This window comes from Microcebus murinus, chromosome 11 (genome assembly GCF_040939455.1).
Source record: "Microcebus murinus isolate Inina chromosome 11, M.murinus_Inina_mat1.0, whole genome shotgun sequence".
Lineage (NCBI taxonomy): Eukaryota > Metazoa > Chordata > Mammalia > Primates > Cheirogaleidae > Microcebus > Microcebus murinus.
The window spans coordinates 83,468,914-83,491,154 of NC_134114.1; the positions used below are offsets into that span (position 1 = coordinate 83,468,914).

At 32.7% G+C, this 22,241-nt stretch overlaps 1 protein-coding gene across 1 annotated transcript in view; it reads left to right on the forward strand.

The window, feature by feature from the left end:
• The window catches only part of WDR36 (WD repeat domain 36), a 37,215-nt gene extending 16,628 nt beyond the window's left edge, over positions 1–20,587 (forward strand). The window contains exons 13-23 of the mRNA XM_012754580.2: positions 1,421–1,535; positions 2,017–2,182; positions 2,412–2,520; positions 3,993–4,072; positions 8,766–8,873; positions 10,337–10,434; positions 10,819–10,964; positions 12,977–13,096; positions 13,271–13,352; positions 16,317–16,504; positions 17,673–20,587. Coding sequence (XP_012610034.2) covers positions 1,421–1,535; positions 2,017–2,182; positions 2,412–2,520; positions 3,993–4,072; positions 8,766–8,873; positions 10,337–10,434; positions 10,819–10,964; positions 12,977–13,096; positions 13,271–13,352; positions 16,317–16,504; positions 17,673–17,822 — 1,362 coding nt within the window. The 3' untranslated portion in view covers positions 17,823–20,587. The remainder of the gene's footprint in view (positions 1–1,420; positions 1,536–2,016; positions 2,183–2,411; positions 2,521–3,992; positions 4,073–8,765; positions 8,874–10,336; positions 10,435–10,818; positions 10,965–12,976; positions 13,097–13,270; positions 13,353–16,316; positions 16,505–17,672) is intronic.
• The last annotated feature ends 1,654 nt before the right edge of the window (positions 20,588–22,241 follow it).

Below are 22,241 nucleotides of genomic sequence, written 5' to 3' on the forward strand. Positions count from 1 at the left end.
TAGTAAGTGGCAGAGCTGGGTTTTGAACCTAAGAGAATTCATTCTAGAATCTCCATTCTTAACTCGTATCCTATAGAGATCACTCAGAGCTCACTCATAGAACATTTAGTATATGTATATGCAATGATACTTAACGAGTGCTGAATCATTTGTCTGACAACCTCAGCTATTTGGAATAAAGCCAGTAACCAATAAATAAAAATAATTATTAGAAAGCCTATGCACTAAAGTACAGTTTTGTTACTCAAAAGGTAACACTCGCAGTTTATTTTTGCTTTGCTTGTGCTATCTTAGATAATACATTAAAATGAATAAATTAGAAGAAGAGATTGACAGAAGCAAGCCCTCTAACAACAATAAATCCTGTTAAAAAACATATTGCAGGACCATGAGTTTCCTATATTACTTGTGGGTTATAGTGTAGTAACTCCATTAGTTCTTGAGAGCATAACTATACAACATAGCAGAAACATTGGAGTTATTCAAAATAAATAAGATGTTTGTGTTCCATTTAGAAAGATAGAATGCTCTTTAAGCATAATGCCTAATTTGCTGTCTAAAATACCGTATTTAAAAAAAATAAGCTTTAATTATCTAGAAAAATGTATATACATGATACATACTTTTGTAATGCTATGCAAATATGTCTTAACTGTAATAGTGATATATCAGTTTTACATTGCTTTGCACGGTTAAATAAACCTCAATTAAGTATTTATATTTAGTTCTTATAAGTTACTATTTAGACAAAAATTTGACAGTCTTTGGAACTATCTCTTGAGTGGATGACATCAGCTTTACACACATTGACAATCAGTGATTTCTCTGGCCATGATCCAATATGTTTTCAACATAGAAAAAAGATATATTGTTGATGCCTAAGTAGTAAAATGAGTTTATTTTGCAGAAACTGCTTTAGTATAGAAAACTAAATGTTTTCTATACATTGTCTTATGTATCTCTTCCTCACTATGTCATAATTAAAATAAAATGTTTGGGGCTTTTGCTTAGACATTCAAACTAATGGTATGTTTTCAGTTTGATGTCAGCTATGGATTCAATTTTTAAAAGGGAAGGTAAAGATAAATTAGGCAAGGGAATGCTTTGACTTTTAGCACTGCTATTAATAAATTAAAATTTGTAGGCCAGCCCCATATACAATTCTCCTGGCTTTGTAAATTTTAATTGAGTTAACCTTAGTTATGTTTCCTTGTCTTAGATAATAAATCTTAAAGAATGGAGAGAGAATTAAGTACATATTTCTTATACACTCAAATATAATTCTATTTAATGAAGAAATTCATTTATTATGCTTTTTTTTAAGTAATAATTGGTAGGTAAAAACATACTTCGGACACCATAAAATGCTAGAAATATTAGTTATTTTCCGTTATTCGTGTTTGTTTTTTCTTTCCTAAAGGCAGTGGATATAACTTCTTGTGGAAACTTTGCTGTAATTGGCCTCTCATCAGGAACTGTAGATGTATATAACATGCAATCAGGTATACATCGAGGAAGTTTTGGCAAGGATCAAGGTATTGAATTTTTTTTCTTTTTTTTTTAAATAGCATGACATAAGGGTAATAATGATAGCTAGCATTTATTAAATCTTCAAGTGGTGGGCATTTTGTTAAAGTTTTAGATGGGTTATAATCAACTCTATATGGTGGATACTAACCATAGTATCTATTATAGGCGCTATGTTGAAATATTCAAAGAAAATCAAGTCATGGATACCTAAGGGTTAAGTGGGTATTATACAAATTAGAATTGTTTTCTTCTCTCCTTTAAGCAGAAAATCTTAACTTGATGGCATTGATCTGATTTCTGCCTTTTGCTTTCACAACAATTAAGGGTCTTCTCCCAACCCCCAAAATTCAGATTAATTTCAACGTTTTAGGGGATTAAATAGTGGGAATTTAGATATTTGAATAAAAGAATTACTTTTCACATATTGTTTACAGAGGCAGCGCCCACTCTGATTTCTTTTCTTTTCTTTTGATGTGTTCTTTTAAGCTCATAAAGGATCTGTTAGAGGTGTTGCAGTGGATGGATTAAACCAGTTAACAATTACAACTGGTAGTGAAGGATTACTCAAATTTTGGAACTTCAAGAACAAAATTTTAATCCATTCTATGAACCTCAGTTCATCTCCAAATATGATGTTGCTACACAGAGACAGGTAAGCTTTTTCTTTGAATGATAATGGATTTTCTTTTTGATGTTTTTGGTAGAAGTTCTTATGTAAAGTACATAATTTACCAAGTCAGAAAAATCAGACTGTTTGGAAGAACAGCATTTGGCTTAATTTCCCCAAAGGTGTATTTGATTAACAAAGTGAAAGTGAGACATTAGTTCAAGGGTTTTGTTTGTTTGTTTGTTTATTAAAACTGGTACTTTTATCTTGCTAGTGGCATTCTAGGACTTGCCTTGGATGACTTCTCCATTAGTGTTCTGGACATAGAAACTAAGAAGATTGTCAGAGAGTTTTCTGGACACCAAGGCCAAATAAATGACATGGTAAAACAAACTCTAGCTGTTTAAACAAAACTTGATTCATTTCTACTTCTATTTGTGTTAAAAATGTTCAAATAATTGAATTTGTTATCCTTTAATATTCTTAAACTTGTAGGAGATTTTCAAAATAGATAATAACCTGGAGGCTTATTTTCAAAGAGATTTTTAAAGAAAATTTTGAATTAAAAGTTTACTATTTCTCTGGAAATTGATGTCATCAGATTGAAGTATAAATCCTAGAGTTCATCATTTTCTCTTTAAATAAAGCCAAAATGTACTTTGGAGAATAAATGATCCATTGGTATATAAGTATTTCATTTTTGACTTAATATTAAAGTAGGCTGAAAGAACTCATTTCTGTTTTTCTGTATATGTAACAGACAAATTAGTAGGAGATCATTTGCCTATAATATCTGGTATCTGTTTTTTTTCCAGTTTAGTGTTATGTCTAGAGTTTTACATATATGTTAACTTTGAAAGGGTTTAACAAAAATCTGCTTGAGTTTACTTATGTTCTTATAGTGGGATACATGCTATGGTAAGAAGTAAACTAGTTTAAAAAGTATGTTTTATAAAAGAGAACTTACAAATTTTGTTGATCGAGGACCATATTAAGCATATATTGTATTTTTGCATCAGTTGCAGATACCTTGATTTACTTGAAAACAGCAACAACAAAAGAAACCTAAATACTTAGTGACAAACTTAGTAGCTACATTTACTTAACCAAATTCTCCTACCAAAAACCAAAATTTGCAATGCTTGCCCTTTTCCTAAAAAATAGAAGAAAAAAATTGGTGAGTAAATTGTGTTTTGCAATTAGAAGGTTAGCAAAATTACACATCGACAGATTTTGTTTTGACAGCATCTGCAGAAATGATGGTAGGAGTCGGGTAATTGTGGTGAAATGGCATTTTTTGAAACATCTGCAGTGTCATCTTGCTCTTCCTATTTCTTTCCTTTTCAAACTTTACTTTCAACTTTGTCTGGAATTTCTCTGGCTCAGTAATAAGTTACTCTTAGTTAATTAAATCTATGAGCATATATAACATGACTTTCTCATTCTTTCCCATCCTTTACTGTGTTCCACTGTTCTATAAATTGAGCCATCTGTACCTTGAGATTTGAGTTTCCAGTATATCACTGCAGCCTGATGAATAAGTTAGCATTCACTATATTCCAGTATCATTTGCTAATATGGATGGTCATAATCCAAAGGGAACTATTATTTATACATTTTTATAGCTAGCAAGAATAACTTCTTTAAGGTGGCATAAGTAGTTTATTTAAATTTATTGTGAAAATCTTTCTGATTATCATACCTTTATATTTTGGAAGTAAAGCATCATTAAAAGAGATTTTTTTAAATTAAGCTGCAAGAAAAGTAGGACTTTGTTGCACACTTTTATCTATCTATCTCTCTCTCTCTCTCTCTCTCTCTATATATATATATATATATATTTTTTTTTTTTTAGGCTTTTAGTCCTGATGGTCGTTGGTTAATAAGTGCTGCCATGGATTGCTCTATTAGGACTTGGGACCTTCCATCTGGGTGGTGAGTTTATTTTTAATTTCCTAACCTCTATCAAAAGATTTCTCAGTCATTATGTTATCATGTGATTAATTTACCAGTGGTTAATGGATTATGTGCTTTTTCCATGTGACTGTATTAGACATTTTTCTGACTTGACTATGTTTTTTTCTTGGAGTGTTTTTGATCTATAAATAGCAAAGAATAGTATCATGAAAAATAATAGTGAGAAAAGCACTATATCTGTCTTAGGTTTTCTGTTCCTGAAAGATTGAGATATAGAAGTGAGTTGCATAAATCTTAGGAAAGCTCATTTGGCCTTTTTAATACTCCAAAATAAAGCCCAGACTTAAGGACTATAAACTTTTAAGAGTTTTTTTTAAGTTCATATTGAATTTGGTTAAAAGGTCCAAAACCCTAACTCTGTCTCTGACATAATTCTTTAAAGAAGGCAGTTTAGATATTGTCTTAGTCTGTTTTCTATTTCTTATAATAGAAAACTGAAACTGGGTAATTTGTAAAGAAAATAAATTTATTTCTTACAGTTTTGGAGGTTAAGAGGTCCCAGGTCAAGGGGCTACATCTGGTGAGAGCCTTCTTGCTGGTGAGGACTCTCTGAAGAGTCCTGCTCAGGGAATCACTTGGTGAGGGGTCTGAATGTGCTAGTTCAGGTTTCTCTTCCTTGTCTTATAAAGCCACCACGATAACCCATTAATTCATCCATTAACCCATTATTACACTAATGGATTAATCCATTCATGAGGGCAGAGCTCTTATGATCCAATTACTTCTTAAAGGCCCTATCTCTCAATACTGCCACATTGGGGATTAAGTTTCTATGTGAGTTTTGGAGGGGACATTCAAACCATAGCAGATACCTTAAAATAGTGAAAATATGTGTTTCATTGGATTTGGGCAAAACCCAGCAGTGTTCAGAAATCTGTTTCATGAATTGTAATTTGCTACTAATCCAGTACTTAAAGAGAAAATATCCAATTTTGTTAAATAATATGAGCAGTAGAGACTAACTCAATGTGTGTGTGTGTGTGTGTGTGTATGCGTTTATGCTTTGTTAGAAATTATGTAAGTGTAGATACCATTTAAAATCATTATTTGACAAAGAATTGCTTGGATTGGATATGAAACAAGGAAGAATGATGGGAATAGCAAAGCATCTAAGTAGGAACATATCATAAGGAAAGGAATAGGTGAGAAAAATAAGAAGGAAGATGGTACTTTTTAATCCTGAAGTATTCCTAAATTAAGTTCTAATTCTTCTTCCTCTTCCTACTCAGGAATTGGGTAAGTTCACATATGTGAATACAGTTTGACCTTTAGGAAGGAAAAACCCTGATGCCCTCATTTCCTTTCTAGTTTGATATAGGCCCGAGGCACACCTGCCTATCCAACATGTACACTGCATTTGAATAAGCAAAGCGAAAGAATGTTACTAGTAGATTTAGCTCTAATAACTAGGGACTTTTGTATGTCTAGGTGTGTCTCTTTTTCACTTAAAATAGAATAAAGCAAAATCTAATCAGTTGGCTGTGTCCTCCTTTGGCTTTAAAAAGTTCACCTAAAGTTGGTATTTCATAATTAAAACCTTTTTGTTAAAGACACTATTAGAAATATTGGTAGCCTGTTGCTTCTTGGGCTTTTACTACTTTTGAAAAATGAACATTATATAATTTGAATTGCTTTAAAGCAAGAAATTTGTACAAGTAATAGAGCTGACATAATGCCCTTTTCATTTTCCTTTTTAATAGTTTCATTATAGTTCACATTCAGTGTCAGAGAGGTTAATGTTAAGTAGTACTAAATTGGCAAAATGTTTTTTTAAAGTGACAAGTTTATTTTTGGAATGGGAAAAATGAGGATTTGAGAGTAGCTTTCAAAGCCACCAACCTTTAACTCAGCATTACCCTTTTTGCTGAATTTCTTATTTTGTTAAAAAGTTGAACAGATTTAAATCTGATAGGTTTTCAACTATATAGTATCTTATTTTTAGGTGAATAAAGGAAATTTAAAGTGAACAGAGAACCATGAAGCTGGGTACAAAACAAGAGCAAGATATGAAACATGTAGGATTGTTAAAAGAAAATGTAATTTAAAAAAAGAAAATGCAATAAAATCTACACTGGTCAAAAGTATATTTTTACTAAAGAAAAAAATAAGTTCTTTGGTTAAAGTTTGAAGTAGAGCAAATGAGAGAGCTTGAAAAGCAATTTCAAACAACTGCTGCTTAATTACAACTAAGCTAACATTTACTATCTGCTGCTAGGCACTTTATATGCTTTTATTTTTCATATCCTTACACGTGTAGGTACTGTTATGGTTATTAGTCCCATTTCACAAATGGGGAAATGGAGGTTCTGAGAAAAGTTAAGTGGTTTGCCCAAGGTGGCTTACTTTGTAAATGGTAGAGCATAAAATAAGCATAGGAAAAAGAAATAGGTTTCCCAACAGTGTGATATCACCCTTGCTCAGGTTGTGTCATGTTTTAAGGATTGACTAATTGTTTGATGTGGAAGATAATAAGGAAGTGAGGATTGGAATTTTACATATGGCTGTAGGTTAACTGTTGGGTTTTTTTGACTCTCATCTTTTTATAAAATATAATTAGCATGGTAACCTATGGGGATTCCTAGTTCTTCCTTCAAGTAAATATTTAAAGAATGAATATACTCACTACACAGCCTATAAAGAGAAGGTATTTATGAGTAAGCCTTTGAGTGTAGTAACATACATGTGTATCCATCTAGAATTGTGTCTATATGAAACAAATGGTGTAGGTACTGAACTGTTTGTTACTTGTGAAGTTTTTTAAAAGTGCTGAAAAGTGTTTCATTTGTAGAATTCTCAGAGAGCAGAGTTGAAATTTTTTTTTATTTCTAACATGATGTCATTCCTCTACCATTACCACCACCCTTTATTTCTGATTGATTTTTTGATCTAGTGGAAGTTCAGGTTGAACTCTTTGGGGACTGAGAAATATGTAAAATAGTATTAATATATTTTGCGTTTTGTTCTGTCTCACCCCACCCCCACTTTCTGGAGAGCATTACATGAGAAGAATTGGAATAGAACACTGTTTTGCATTTCTTATGAGGCAAAACCAACCCTTTGCTTTACTTTTGATTTCTGTGGAAGGTGATTTTATCACTTTAGAGATAGAATGTCTAATAAAAACTATCTCTATTTGTTCAGAATAATAATTAGAAACAACTTACTGAATATTACCTGTGTATGTAAGGCTCTGATCTTGCAAATCTCATCCCTTAGAATGGGAATTCTATTAATATTCTTTCAGAAAAAAAATTGTAAATACTTGGGACTTTTCATTTTGTAGTATTAGCAGGTGTACAGTAGTTTTAAGTCTGGGGTTTAGCCTACGCACTATACTTTATGAATTTACGTGGCAGTTTAAAATATGCTGTGTATGTGGAAACCACCTTCCTCAATTTGGTGGTTTTATGTAGTAGAAGGCCAGTCTACCCACACACCACAGCTGTGCATATGAAGTTACATAATGAAATTGATGAAATAATTTCAGTATTAAGTACAGTAACTTTGCCCAAGCAGTAAGTTCTTTCCTTAACAGATTCTAAACACGTTAGGAAGTTTCACCCCTCACATACGTAAACTTTTAATGAACAATACTGTTCAAAACAAAGGAAAAGGCCGGGCGCTGTGGCTCACGCCTGTAATCCTAGCTCTTGGGAGGCCGAGGCGGGCGGATTGCTCAAGGTCAGGAGTTCAAAACCAGCCTGAGCAAGAGCGAGACCCCGTCTCTACTATAAATAGAAAGAAATTAATTGGCCAACTGATATATATATAAAAAATTAGCCGGGCATGGTGGCGCATGCCTGTAGTCCCAGCTACTCGGGAGGCTGAGGCAGAAGGATCACTCAAGCCCAGGAGTCTGAGGTTGCTGTGAGCTAGGCTGACGCCACGGCACTCACTCTAGCCTGGACAACAAAGCGAGACTCTGTCTCAAAAAAAAAAAAAAAAAAACAAAGGAAAAAGGACAAAGATTTGAAATTGCTGTGTTTTAAGTTTAATCTTCCTCTGTATACATTGGGATAATATCTTCTGCTCTGGCTTGTTTGGATTAAATGAATTAACATAAATAATTTAATAGTCTGGCAAATAGTAAATGTTTAGCAAATGTTTCCTTTCCTTCAATTCCCTTGATTCCTAAGAAGAGCCATTCATGTGAGCATCCAAAGCAGACTTGAGCAGAAATCAGACAGGTTATTATTGCTCTCCTTGTTTTCACATAACAGAATTAAACAGCAGCCATTTTCCTGAACACATTTTATGTGTTTGTTTCCCGTGCTTCTAATTGCAGTTTTTTTCTTCCCATCTTTGCATTCATTATTTAAGGTTTATATTTTTAATTGCTCTTTCAGCAAATTGGAAAGATTTTATCATGGGCAAGTCACTTAATGTCACCACTGAAGAGCCTTCATTTATACTTGAACTGCTCAAAGTGTGTTCCATGAATCCCTGGTATAGGCATATGCTGGGTGTGTGTGCTAGCACACTGTTTGTTGTGATAGTGTATACAAATCACAATCTTTGTGATGTTTTTCTTAAAAAAAACACAAAAGTTTTCTACCTCTCTTATCCCTTGCTCTTTTGACAAAAATATTTTTTGTGAGTTATATTCTTTTTGGTTGACTTCAAATACTTAGCATCTTAATTCTTTTTATAGCCTTATAGACTGCTTTTTGTTGGACTCAGCTCCTCTCAATGTTACTATGTCTCCTACTGGAGATTTTCTGGCAACTTCCCATGTGGACCACCTTGGAATTTATCTATGGTAAGTTCTTTTATACAGTTCTGTTGGGATGAGGAGGAGGAAGATGATACTGTCAGAGAATCATAGTTGCTAAAATTGTCATTTAGGTTTTTTTTTAATTGATAAAATAGAAATGTCACACAGTTAACACAGTGACTCATCATAAGTCTATGACTTATTCAGCATCTGTTTGATATTTAGACAGCTTTGCTCAAGTGCTTATTCTAAATTATGTAATTGATTTTTATCTCTTAGATGATTGCTTTTGTTATGTGATTCATTTTTATCTATCATACTTGGCTTTAATTTGAGGAAAGAGTAAGTGAATTTAAAAAGGCCAGCAAAAGGGGGTCCCCAGCCAGGCTGTGGCTTTCTGGCCACTACTGCTTTATGAACCTGACCAGTCACTTCTGAAATTCAGCCTACTTTATTTATAAAATAAGGCACAAGTGTGCCTTAATGCTTTCTAAGATTTATTCCATAATAGTTGCATGATTATTCATAATCATGTAAAGGTATTTTTATGATCTTCAAATTCCACTGTAACCAACCTGCAAAGAGACTGTGATTGCTCAAAATAAATGATACGTCACCTGAGTCTAGAAAAATTTTTGTCTCTGTCTTGAATTCATATATCTAATTCTTTTAACTATTACTGGGTAAGAGAAAAAATTGATTCCTTTTCTAGATGTAATTCTAAAGTATTTAAATTACATTTTAAGAGACAAAAATAAATTTAATATATAATAGGAATAGACCCCGGCCACCTTAATATGCAAAATGGAGTATGTGCTAGAATCCCTGAGGCTTCAACAATTAAGGCAAGAAAAGATTAGTAGCTATGGGACCCCAGCAGCAGAGGTATAGAGACCTTCTCTGTGTTCTACTGCTATTAATGTAACTCAGAACCTGAGATTCCCAATTTTTATTTTCTATTCTGTGGGGAAAATGAAATTGTCTTCTAATTTGGGACAGTTATCTACATCTCAATTAGTCATTCATGACTAGGGCGCAGGCTCAAGTAGCAGAAACATGGCCACTTAGCGGGCCATTCTATAGAAGGGAATCCATGACTTTCAGCAGCCCCACGAGTATGATCAGCATATTCACTCTGACCTACTCTCTGAGTCCATCTTTCCTTTTGTTATAATTTCTTTAAATAAAGGTTGTTATTTGTTGAAACAATGTATGGGGGTTATTTCACCTTATAAAAGCATTATCCATTACTGGTCTGTCTTAAATAAACCTGTTTTGTATTACATCAAAATAGAGACTCCGTTAATATTGTTACACAGCTTTCTTGTGATGGCATCTGATACAAATCAAGGCATTTTCAAATTAATACAATCTATCTTTGAGGTCTTTTCTTAACTAATAGAAGTCTGCAGTCAAATTCAAAATTGTAGAGATTATTGCCAGTAATTAAAGCTTCTTTGAAGAAACTGTTTTTATAACTTTTAAAATATTATGTTTTGATATCTTAGGTCCAATATTTCCCTGTATTCAGTTGTTTCATTACGGCCACTTCCTACAGACTATGTCCCTTCAGTAGTGACACTTCCTGGTACTTGTCAGACTCAAGGTAATCACAAAATTGCAAAATGATTTTTGAGGTGTAGTATTACAAACCTTATATGGGGATATTACTGCTGAAGGCAAAGGTTAGTGCATTCAATCAAAGTGTTTTTTAACTGATGTAAAATATGAATGTCTTCATTAGTTTATGCAAATTGTAATTGATTTGGTATTGGTAAGATATCAAATAGTATGCCAGTGAAGGGTCTAGTGATAGGAGTTATATAGTTAATGTGAGAAAATAAGGAAAAGAGGGGGATAAGAGTTTACAAGGTTATATTGAATGAATATTTTATGAAATACAAATAGATTTGAAATGAATTAAGTTGCTTTTATATGATAAAAATCTCATTTTACATTAATTTGTTTTATCTTCCATTTTTTTTTTAAGATGTAGAATTATCAGAAGAAACCATAGAACCAAGTGATGAAATGATAGAGTATGATTCGCCAGAACAGTTAAATGAACAATTGGTGACTCTTTCACTTCTCCCTGAATCGCGGTGGAAAAATCTTCTTAATCTTGATGTCATTAAGGTAATGCTGTAGTAATTACACTTAATATTGGCCATAAGCATACATTCCAGAAGTTTTTTTAAGCAGAGATAGTTTTCCCTTCTTTGAGGGCAGAAGTAGGAGCAGTTAATGGCTAAGACAACAATGGTAATGCTGCTGTTTAACCTGGTATGATTATCACCTGAAATTCATATACACACGCACTTTGAGAGTACACAGCTGATATTTGGATGTGGCAGAAGTTCAACCTGCAACTACAGAGCTACCAGAAACTGATGTTTAAAATCCAGCCTTGTTTTAGAAGCTAAAAGAAATGTCACACAGTTAACACAGTGACTCATCATAAGTCTATGACTTATTCAGCATCTGTTTGATATTTAGATAGCTTTGCTCAAGTGCTTATTCTAAATTATGTAATTGATTTTTATCTCTTAGATGATTGGTTTTTGTTATGTGGTTCATTTTTTTAGCCTCTAAAATGAGAGGGAAAAAATCGCTCCCACCTTAGGAGGCTGAGATGGGAGGACTGTTTGGGGCCAGGAGTTCAAGACCACCCTGAGCAAAATAGTGAGACCCTGTCTCCATAAAAAATAAGAAAAATTAGCTAGGCCTGGTGTCACACGCCTGTAATCCCAGAATAAAGCTGTAGTGAACTATGGTCATACCGTACCACTGCATCAGCCTGGTTGACAGAGCAAGAGCAAGACCCTGTCTTGGGGAGGGGGGGAGCTATCATAATGTGTGTATTTCTACTGCTAGATGTTTGAGAACCAGGAAAATTTCACCAGGCTTTCATTAAGCTGCAGATAATCCTTTATCATCCCACACCCTAGTCTGTCAACTACAAAAAGATTTTTAGAACTGCTGTGTCAGGGCCAGGCACATAAATTAGTAGGAAGTAGGTACTAGGTAATGTACCTAGAGAATATTGTGGTGAAGAAAAACCTAGCCCCTTTGTGCTTGAAGAATTTACAATTTTATATGAAAAAATGGACAACTGTGGTATAGATTAGTGTTTTTCAAAGTGTATTTCTTGATCCCCATTTGTAAGTAGCAAAAGCAACTGAAAGGAATAGAATGGAGTAGAAAATGTCAGGTTATCTTCTGATAATAAGAGTATTTTGTAAAACTTGAGTTGGTTAAATATACACACATATATATATTCACTATGTCTGATGTGTATACTAAGGTACAATGTGGGATGTGGTAAAAAGTTTAAACACATAAATAACTAATAAAATGTAGTAATTATTCTCGTAGTTAATAACTTAGCACCAGAAGGTAAATGTGTAACTTGAGTAAGGAAAAGAGAAGTTTTCACATTAAATTTCCTCATAAAAGTTAAAAGTGCTTCTTTTCACTTCCCAACTTTTTGAAACATTGGGCATCAGCATAAACGTATGCTGTCTCAGAGCAAAGTTGTGGAATCTCTCCATCATGTTGTCCAGATTGTCTGCTCTAAAGGGGAGTACTTTATGAAATAGCTTTAAATGCAAGGCATTGAAACAGCACACGTAGATTCGTGTGGTAGGAACAATCAAAGTAATGCCCAACTGATTGAGCAAAAATTATCAAATTACTTATAATGACAGAGTCTGCTTCTGGCTCCAGAGTTCTTTTAAAAACTATTTTATATTAAGCATTTATGTAAATTTTGCTTCCTAGCCCATTTTGTGAAAGAGGCCATAGTCAGTACAAAAGAAGTTCAAAATTAATTATGTCTTCACCTAAATATTCATATTTCAGGAAGATGAGCTGTGTTTGTCGTAGAGCTTCCCCTGCATTCCAACATTTTCTTTCTGATTTATCAGCAAGGATGTGCTGGAGGTCTGCATTGGAAAGCCCAGGTTAAGGATAGCTGTGGTATTGGTCAGATGGGGTTTTATTTTAACATTCTAATATGAAAAAGTTTCATTCCTTTTTTTATTTTTTAGTATTTGCTTTAAAATTGATTTGGAATTAAATATTAGAAACTGTTGGCAGAATGATTACTTTAGTTTTTTTTTTTTTCTTTTTCATTTTCTCTTAATCAGAAAAAGAATAAACCAAAGGAACCACCAAAAGTACCCAAATCAGCACCATTTTTTATTCCAACAATTCCTGGCCTTGTACCCAGATATGCTGCACCTGAACAAAATAATGATTCCCAGCAGGTAAAATCTAAATTGAAGCATTCTAAGTATATGAGTGTATGTTTTGTATAGCTTTTTACCAGGACCTAGTTTTACAGAGGTAGAAAGTAAATTAATGATAGCTTTTAATTGTAAACTATACATTTTTGGATAATACTAGTGCTTCTCTGAATAACATATTTGTTTTTGTTTAAGTCTAAAGTGGTAAATCTTGGAATTTTGGCTCAAAAATCAGATTTCTGCTTGAAACTTGAAGAAGGACTGATTAATAATAAATGTAAGTTGAATTATAAAATATTTTAACAAATGTCTTCAGCTTGTTTTACTTTATATGAGGAAAACTTGAAGGAAATACCAGATTTTTCAGTAGCTAAAAGAGGAGAGTAAAAATTGAAAGGATTGAAATTTTGGTTCTAATCCAAAATAATTTATTTTTATATTAAATGAATTTGTGCACTAAACTCATAATGTTGATATTATAAAAATCTGTTAAATTTTTCACACTTTCTTTATATAAAATTAGATTTTTTTGCTGTTTGGAATGGACACTTTTATTGACAAATTTATAATAAGGAGATCCTCCTTGCTGTGAATTAAATGTAAAAGTTATGTCATCTTTATAGCAGATAATTTGCAAGCCTTTTGTTTTTATTTACCAATACTATTTGCAATACAGTAGACATCCAGCCATAAAAATGAATAAATTTAAAAATAAATTTTTAAATTTATTTTTTGAGTGTGTTAATATATTTTAATTTTGAAGGCTATAGTCTGTAGCTAATGATGAATTATAAGAACTGTAAGCATTTAAAAAATCAAACTTTCCCGAGAAATTTAACTTACCCTCTTGTTTTATCATCCAAACAATTTTGTTTTCATGCCAATATCACTTGAGTCCACATTGATAAAAGTCAAAGAATGGTACTGTTAGGACCTTTTAAATGACTTATTATGTTTATTGGGGGACAAAGAAGAGAAAACACTATCACTTAATATACACTGAAGGGTATAAAATTGATTAGACTTTTGTCATTGATAGTGTTCTTTTTCAGAAAGCTGTAAGCATAGTCATTACAATTATAATCGCATATTATAACAATGGTTATAAGTGTATTAAGTATATTTTCATAGTATGCATGTGAAACACTAGTGCTTTTAGGGAGTAGAAGATTTGGGCTAGGTAAGAATAAAGGATAGATTCTTTTTCCTCTTATTTCATATATTTCTGTCTTGTTAGTATTTCTCAATGATTATGTACTTCTATAATTTTATAATAATAAAAAAAACAAGAAAGAAAAATAAATTCCCCTACCTCATCCTATTCCCAGTGCTAACCACTATTGATAGTCTGGTATGTTCCTTGATAGCCTTCCTATGTGAGGATTTATTCTGAGTGATTTATAAGCATCTTAAAGTATCTGTTGTAAGGCATTAGATTAACAGCAGGAAAAAAGCTTGAATTACTGAAAAATGCACAAAACAAAAATAGGGCTTTTATTGGGTTATTAAGTATGGAATGTTCGATTTCCTTAAGTAGCACTACGTTTGACAGTTCATAGTTCTGACGATTCACTTTCACGCTTTTTTTTTTTTGTGAGTAGGGTACGTTCTCATTCTTTCAAATGTACAGCTTGGCTTGTGATTAACTTTCAAATATTTTTCTAAGAGCAATTTTTGTGACACCATGGATAAGTCAAAAATTCGTGTTATTTTTGAGTATATGAGTTCCTTTGTGGAACCAGTGCAGCTCAGACAGCTTGAAATATCAACAAAGCGTTTGGGAAGGATGTGGCTAATGAACACATAGTATGTCGATGATTTAAGAAGTTCCATTCTGGTGATTTTAATCTTGAAAATGAGCCATGTGGGTGACCTGAAATTAAAGTGGATAATGACAAACTGAAAGCTGCAGTGGAAGCAAATGCATCGCAACCTACTTGTGAATTATCAGCAAGGTTTGACGCTACTATTCCAAGAAGATGGGACCATTTGAAGAAAATAGGCAGGGTAAAGAAGCTGGTTAGATGGGTGCTGAATGAATTAGATGATCTTCAGAAGAGACATGGTATCAAAGCTTGTCTTTCTTTGTTGTCATGACTTACAGACAAGCCATTTCCACACCATTTTGTTACATGTGCTGAAAAATGGATTCTTTTCAATAATTGCAAGTGTTTGGAATAATGATTGGATAAAGATGAAGTGCCTAAACACAGTACAAAACCAAATACTCATCAAAAAAAGCTAATCATGTCTGTATGGTGTTCTAGTGCTGGTGTTCTGTACTATAGCTTCATATCTGGTCAGTTAATTATAGCAGATATCTACCGCAACCAACTGGATGAAGTGATGAAGATTCTTGCAATTAAGCAGCCAAAATTGGTCATTAGAAACAGGCCAATCCTCTTGAAAAACCACATGTTGCAACAAACAAAGCTGCTCAAACTACAGAAGTTGGACTTGGAAGCTCTCTGTCATCCACCATATTCACCAGACCTTTCACCAACTGACTACCACTTCTCCCAGGCTTTGGACTACTTGTTACAAGGAAAAATATTCAATTTTCAACAAGCTGTAGAAAATGCCTTTCATAATGTCATCACCACTCACTTTCCAGGCTTCTTGGCTGCTGGTATAAGTAAGCTACTGTTAAGGTGGCAAAACTGTGTGGATAGTTTAGACACATAGTTTGATTAACTGTACTGCGTCATGTTTGAGATATAATAAACCTTTGATTCAGAATTGGACATTTCATATTTAATGACCTAATAGTACTTTTTATTTATTCTTCATTTATACTGATTTTCAATTATTGTGGGTTTAATTCTACCATGTAACATGAAAAAACCCACAGAAAGAATTTCCTGCGCCATTTAACACATTGACTGCCACACTAGAAGAAAAAGTCTTTCTTTGGGGCCATGGTGTTTTACTATGAAAATAGAATACAAACTTCAAAAACAAAACGATCCTTCCTAATTTAATAAAAAAATTTATTTTTTATTTTCTGTACATGAGTTTATAAGCAACTTGAAAAATAGTTCTCATGTCTCCCAAGATGAAAAGACATGTTAGTTACATACATGAGGCTTTGGGCTCAAAACTAGTGTAAGTTAAATACAACTCACATAGCAGTTAATGTGTTAAATATATCTTGTTTAGGAGATGAAAGGAAAACAGTAGTTTCCAAAGTGATGTTATTGTAATGACTTCATAACTGTTTTTTTTAAAAAACTTAATGCAGATGATGCTGCTCTCAACCTTCTGAAAGAATTAGGCCCATCAGGAATTGAAACAGAACTGCGAAGCTTGTCTCCTGACTGTGGTGGGTCTATAGAAGTTATGCAGAGCTTCCTGAAAATGATTGGGATGATGTTGGATAGAAAGCGTGATTTCGAGTTAGCCCAGGCATACCTCGCGTTGTTTCTAAAGGTGAGTCTAATGTGAGACAATACTTTCAGTTTGCCGTTGTCTATAGCAGTGTTATCTGATAGAACTTTCTGTAAACATGGGAATGCTCTATATCCACACTGTTCAATATAGTAGCCACTTGCCACATGTGGCCATTGAATACTTGATATGTGGCTTATGTGATTGAGAAACTGAATTTTTAATTTTTTAGAATTTAAATAGCCACATGTGGCTAGTAACTTACCATAATGAACAGCTGGATAGAAGTTTGTTGGTAGTTTTTTTGTTTTGACTTTTTTGGTTTTTTTACTCAACTGCACAATTTTGACTCTACCCCCTGACCTTTTTGTGTCATCCACTTGACCCAATATACTGAACCATTGACTTTTTTTCTTTAAGTAGTTACATTTTAGAAGTTTTTCTGTGATCATGAAGAAAAAGTCAGGTTTTACATTTGTTTTTTCTACTGTTGAAATCAAAATATTTACCAATATCATGAATAAAGGAGTTTTAAGTGATTTGACAACAACAAAGTTGCTTTATGATCAGTATAATGGAGAACTCATGTTTTGAGGGTCTGCTTTAGTGGTACAGTGTGTTGAGGTGGGTAGATAATGCAGATTTTCAGTGATAATGGATATGATTCTTTATCCCATTTATATATAAAATGAGTTTTTCACTTGATCTAATTATTAAAAAGTTATTTAGAAGTTAGATATTTAGATAGTAGCGTGTAGGATTAAATAATAGAAATGCCACAAATTATCTTTTCTCAAATTTAGTTCCTGGATATGAATTTACTCAAATTTTGGAAAATAAAGCAAAGGAGCCATCTGCCATTCATTAGCAATGGGTTATGTTGAAAGGAGAAGCTTATAGAAGCACAGAAATGTAGATTTAGTGTTCAGTCAAGGACTTTGTTTCTGGATCTGTATCAGGACTGTCCTTAGGTGGAAGAAAGTGTTAACTGCAACTACTTCAGTTCCACTAAGGGAATGATAGTACCAAAATGGGGCTCATGATAAAAAAAGGTTTGATTTAAGAGAGAGAAATGGAAATAGTAATAAACCAGCACTTAAAAAAAGAAAAAAAGTAGTATCTTCTTAGTATACTAAGTAGAAAAATTGAATCCAGAGTAGATAAAATTTTAATTTTCTTAAGTATTCAACCATCATCTTTTTCTTTTCAGTTACACCTTAAAATGCTTCCTTCAGAGCCAATACTCTTAGAAGAAATGACAAAGCTGTCATCACAGGTGGAAGAAAACTGGATTCATTTACAATCACTCTTCAATCAAAGCATGTGTGTTTTAAATTATATCAAAAGTGCTTTATTATAAAAATAAATTTCTGTCTAAAAGACATATATTAAATGGGTTCAATTTAACTCATTTCTTATTTTCCAGATTTCAGTGTGTAAAGAAAATAAATGCTAGCGCTACTGACTAGTCAGTAATTCTCCACTTTAAATGCTAAATACTTTTTTGAAATAAAATTGCACCTGTCTTTTGTTTTGAAGACCTAAAGAGTCTACTCAAATGATTTATTTTCTGAGTCTCTTCACATTAGCTACTTTTCTATGACTCTTTTGAATTATGACCTGCTCATGTTTTTTGAGGTATCTGTTACATATAAGAGGTGCTACATGTTCCATGTGAATTATTGCTGATTTGAATTGAAGATGTCAGATAAAACTGATACTTGATGTAGTTATAAAAATGCTGTTAGGATACAAAAAAAAGGAGACTGTTTCCTCCCTTGGTGTCCTTTGATGAAGATATTAATCATTGGCTTTTAGACCTGGAAAGTATACCAGACATCTGATTAAGGTCTACTGGGAGCTCGGTGACAGAGTCAGATTTTTAAATGTTGGCCTGGTACTTTCTCCATTGTTGTCTTCCTAAAGGAAGTTGTTACCGGATCAGAAATGTGGCAATCGCTTGCCCAAGACAAACTGCTATAGGAGAAGGTTAAACTGATACCTAAGATAGGTAAGGGAAATTCCAACTTCCTTGGAAGTTGTCCTTCAAAGGTTTTTTCCTTCCTCACTGATGACCTTTTTATTTGGGAAGAAACTGTTGACTATTCTTTTCTTTCACAACCATTGCAAAACCAAGTAGCGCTGGCAGTTTTCTCTTTGCTCATCACCAGTGTTTTCTTTTTATGATTCAAGGCTTTAGCAGTATATTAATTAAAAATAAGCAGTTCTTAAAAAGTGCTCTAAAAACTATTCTTAGTTTATACATGAAAAAATAGTGTCATTCATGAAATGTGTCTTGTTAGATTTGAACACCAATAACATTATTGTTCATTGTTAGGATAAGAGGGTTTAACAAGGTACTCTCCAGAAGGAGCAGTCTTTAAAAGGAGTTATCCAATGATACCTTTAATATTAACGTGTTTTCATTTAATGATGTAAGGTAGAATTAGTATACTATTAAGGAAATAAACCAATCTGGTTTTGTACTCAATTTTATTTTTCTTTTAGAAATGTATATTGACTTATTAAAGCCACTGACTGAAATGTTAATGTTGACTTAAGTTCTAATTTTAAAAACTGTATTTCTCTCCCAAATACTATATACTAAAGATATGGCAAAATTCTAATAGACAATCCACTAGCGAGTAAAGACTGTCAAATAAGTAAAGCAACATGATAAGATCTGTGAACTGAAATTGTATTGCTTATACAAATCATGAACTAAATTTTCTTCTTTTTTAAATGAGCATATAGGAGTTGAGTGTACTGTTTTTATTGGCTATATCTTTAGATGATATTACAGCATCATTTTGATGGGTAATTTTTCACAACCTTTCCTGTGCATTTGCCATCAAAACAGGGAGAAAGAAATACAAATTAAATGTTGTTTTTATGTGTTTTCCTTAAAATATCAGTCTGTGCATATTGCTTTACCTTTAAATTTTAAATTATACATGTAATATATGACGACATTTTACTTGGAAAAAACATCAGTGTTTTTTGACAACCATCTTCAATCCCAGTACCCTCCCTAAAAGTAATAGTTGTTAATTCTCCTTCTAGGTCTTTTTTATGAGTATTTATATGTGTTATATATAGCCACAGGAAATAAAATGTATAGTTTTATTTTTACACATATACGTATGTATCATTCTGCAACTTGCTTATTTTACTCAGGGTTTTTTATTTGGGTACATTCACATTTACCAAATCTCTTTACTTTTGCATAATATCTCCAAACTATTTGACCTATAATGGACACTTAAGGAAGTTTTCCTCCTTTTTTTCTTTCTCATTTCAAACAATGCTGAAATGAACATCATTCTGTATAAGTCTTTAACGTGCATATAAGGATTTCTCTGTAGCATATGCTTAGGATTTGAATTTTGGGCCAGAATGTGAGCATTTTAAATTTGAAGAGATACTTCCAGGTGGCTTCTAAAATGGCTGTATCAATTATATCTCCCCTCAGCAACAAGTGAGTACCTGCTTCCCCATATGATTAAGGACACTTGATGTTAGGTTTTCATAATTTTTATTAATCTAATGAGTAAAATTATATTCAGAAATTTCTGAATTTCAGGATGGACATCTTTTTATAGATTTGTTTTATACCATATTTCTTTGTGAATTGTCTTTTCCCTCCACTGCTCATTTTTCTGTTGAATGATTTGTCTTTTTATCTCATGGATTTGTTTTCTTATGAATAGATATTAATCCTTTATGTCTATTGCCAGTGTTTTCTCCCAATCAGCCACTTTAGTTATACTTAAGATGTCTTTTGTATAGATGTTTTATATTTTTATATTGTCAAATTGATAATTTTTCATGACTTATATTTCAAATATAAAGCAACTTGTCTATTTTCTAAGACATTTATCATGTGTTCATTTCACATTTATCATATTTTTTTAGACATGTCTGTGAGTGGTTATTATCTAGATTTCTAGAATTGATTTTTGTGAAGAGTGAATGGTATAGAGTTGCCTTTATTTAAATGTCTGCTTAAAAATCATTGAAAAGTTCATTCTTTATGTCTCTGTTTGAAATGCTTCATTATGTGATAAATTTTCATTGAGCTTTTTGATATTCATAATAAATAATACACTGCTTTGATTATTGTTTGGTATGTTTTCAAATTTGAGATAAAGCCTTCCTAATGTTTTATAGAAATTTCTGGCTACTGATAAGTGTATCTTTTGAAGTTTTGATTTGGGTTGCACTAAATTTATAGGATTGATTTGGGGAAAAGTACAATACTGAGTACACTTGTCCCTTGATACCCAATTCCAGGACCTCCTTAGATAACAAAATTCAAGTATCCTCAAGTCCTGCAGGGTGGAACCTGCCTGTACAAACAGTCACCCCCTACACCCCCACCTTTGGTATTTGAGGGTTTCACATCTTCGGAAAACTGTAGTGTGTGTGTGTGTCTTGTTGGCAAAATCTGCATATAAGTGGACCTGCACCATTCAAAGCCATATTCTTCAAGGGTCAACTGTATTTCTCTTCAAGAACAATGTATGTCTTGACTAAATCAGATCTTTTTGGGGCAAGCTTCTCTTGGTTGCATAGATTTTTGTTGCATAGATTTTTGTAATATAATCATACACTTTTAGACAAATTTGTTTCTGGGGACCTTTGTTGCTATAGCGAAATCTCTAATACATTTAAAAATTGGTAATTGCTGCTTGTGGTAAAAACAATTTGCTTTTTATATTCTGATCTATCATGACACTGCAAAACTCTGATTTTTAAGTTTGTCAGCATACTCTTCCTAGAAAATCCAGGAGAATTCCATCCTCTGCAAATGATGACACTTTATTTTCTATACAATATTCATACTTCATTTAATTTTAGTTGGAATTGCTTTACCTATGATCCAACCCAAAATGTTGGACATGAACAGTGCTTAGCAGAAATTTTTGTCTTGTTCCCTCAGTGGAAATGCTCTTAGTCTATCATTAAGCATGTATGCTGAGTTTCTGATATATACCTTTTGTTAAATTCTATTACCAACTTGCTACTAACTTTTAAATTTTAAAAATTTAAGATATAGGTAAGTATAGAATATTGAATAAGTTTTCAGCTTATATTGAAGGATCAAGCTCTTTATATGAGGTAATTTAATGATTTTAATTTAATGAAAGATTTCCAATATTGTATTTCATTCTTGGGATAGGACTATTTGTAAGTTACATGAAACTGGTCCATTGTTTCATGCAATGATCCTTGATTTTTTTTTAAACTTGCCTAATCAAAGGGGAAAAAACTGTCTTGCCCACAGTCTATTATGTGATATTTTTTCCATTTAATTTCTGCTATAACCACCAATTAGACTTAATTAATTGGATTTTCTGTCTCTTCTCAAACCAAATTATATTTTCCTTACTAATCATGAGTTTACTGGATTTTCATGTGTTATAGTATAAGTTATATGAAGGTGTATGCCTTTTTATTAATTGCTTGGATGCAAGAGACAGAAGCCTAACTCAGACAGGAGTGTCTGCAAAGTCCAGGAATAAAATTGGCTTTACCTACTGCTAGATCCACAGGTTCCTTGGTCAATTTCTCCATTTTTCTCCTTTGTCTCCATTTTTCCATTTCTCTGTTTTCTCCACTTTTCCCTTTTTGCTCTTATTATTGGCTAGCTGCTCAACCAAGGTCTCTCATTTACTGATCCAGCAGTTATTTATTAATGACCTACTGTGTTTGAGAATCTCTTATTAATAGTTCTGGGGTCAATATTAGGGGTCAAAACCTGAGGCAGTACAGCTGC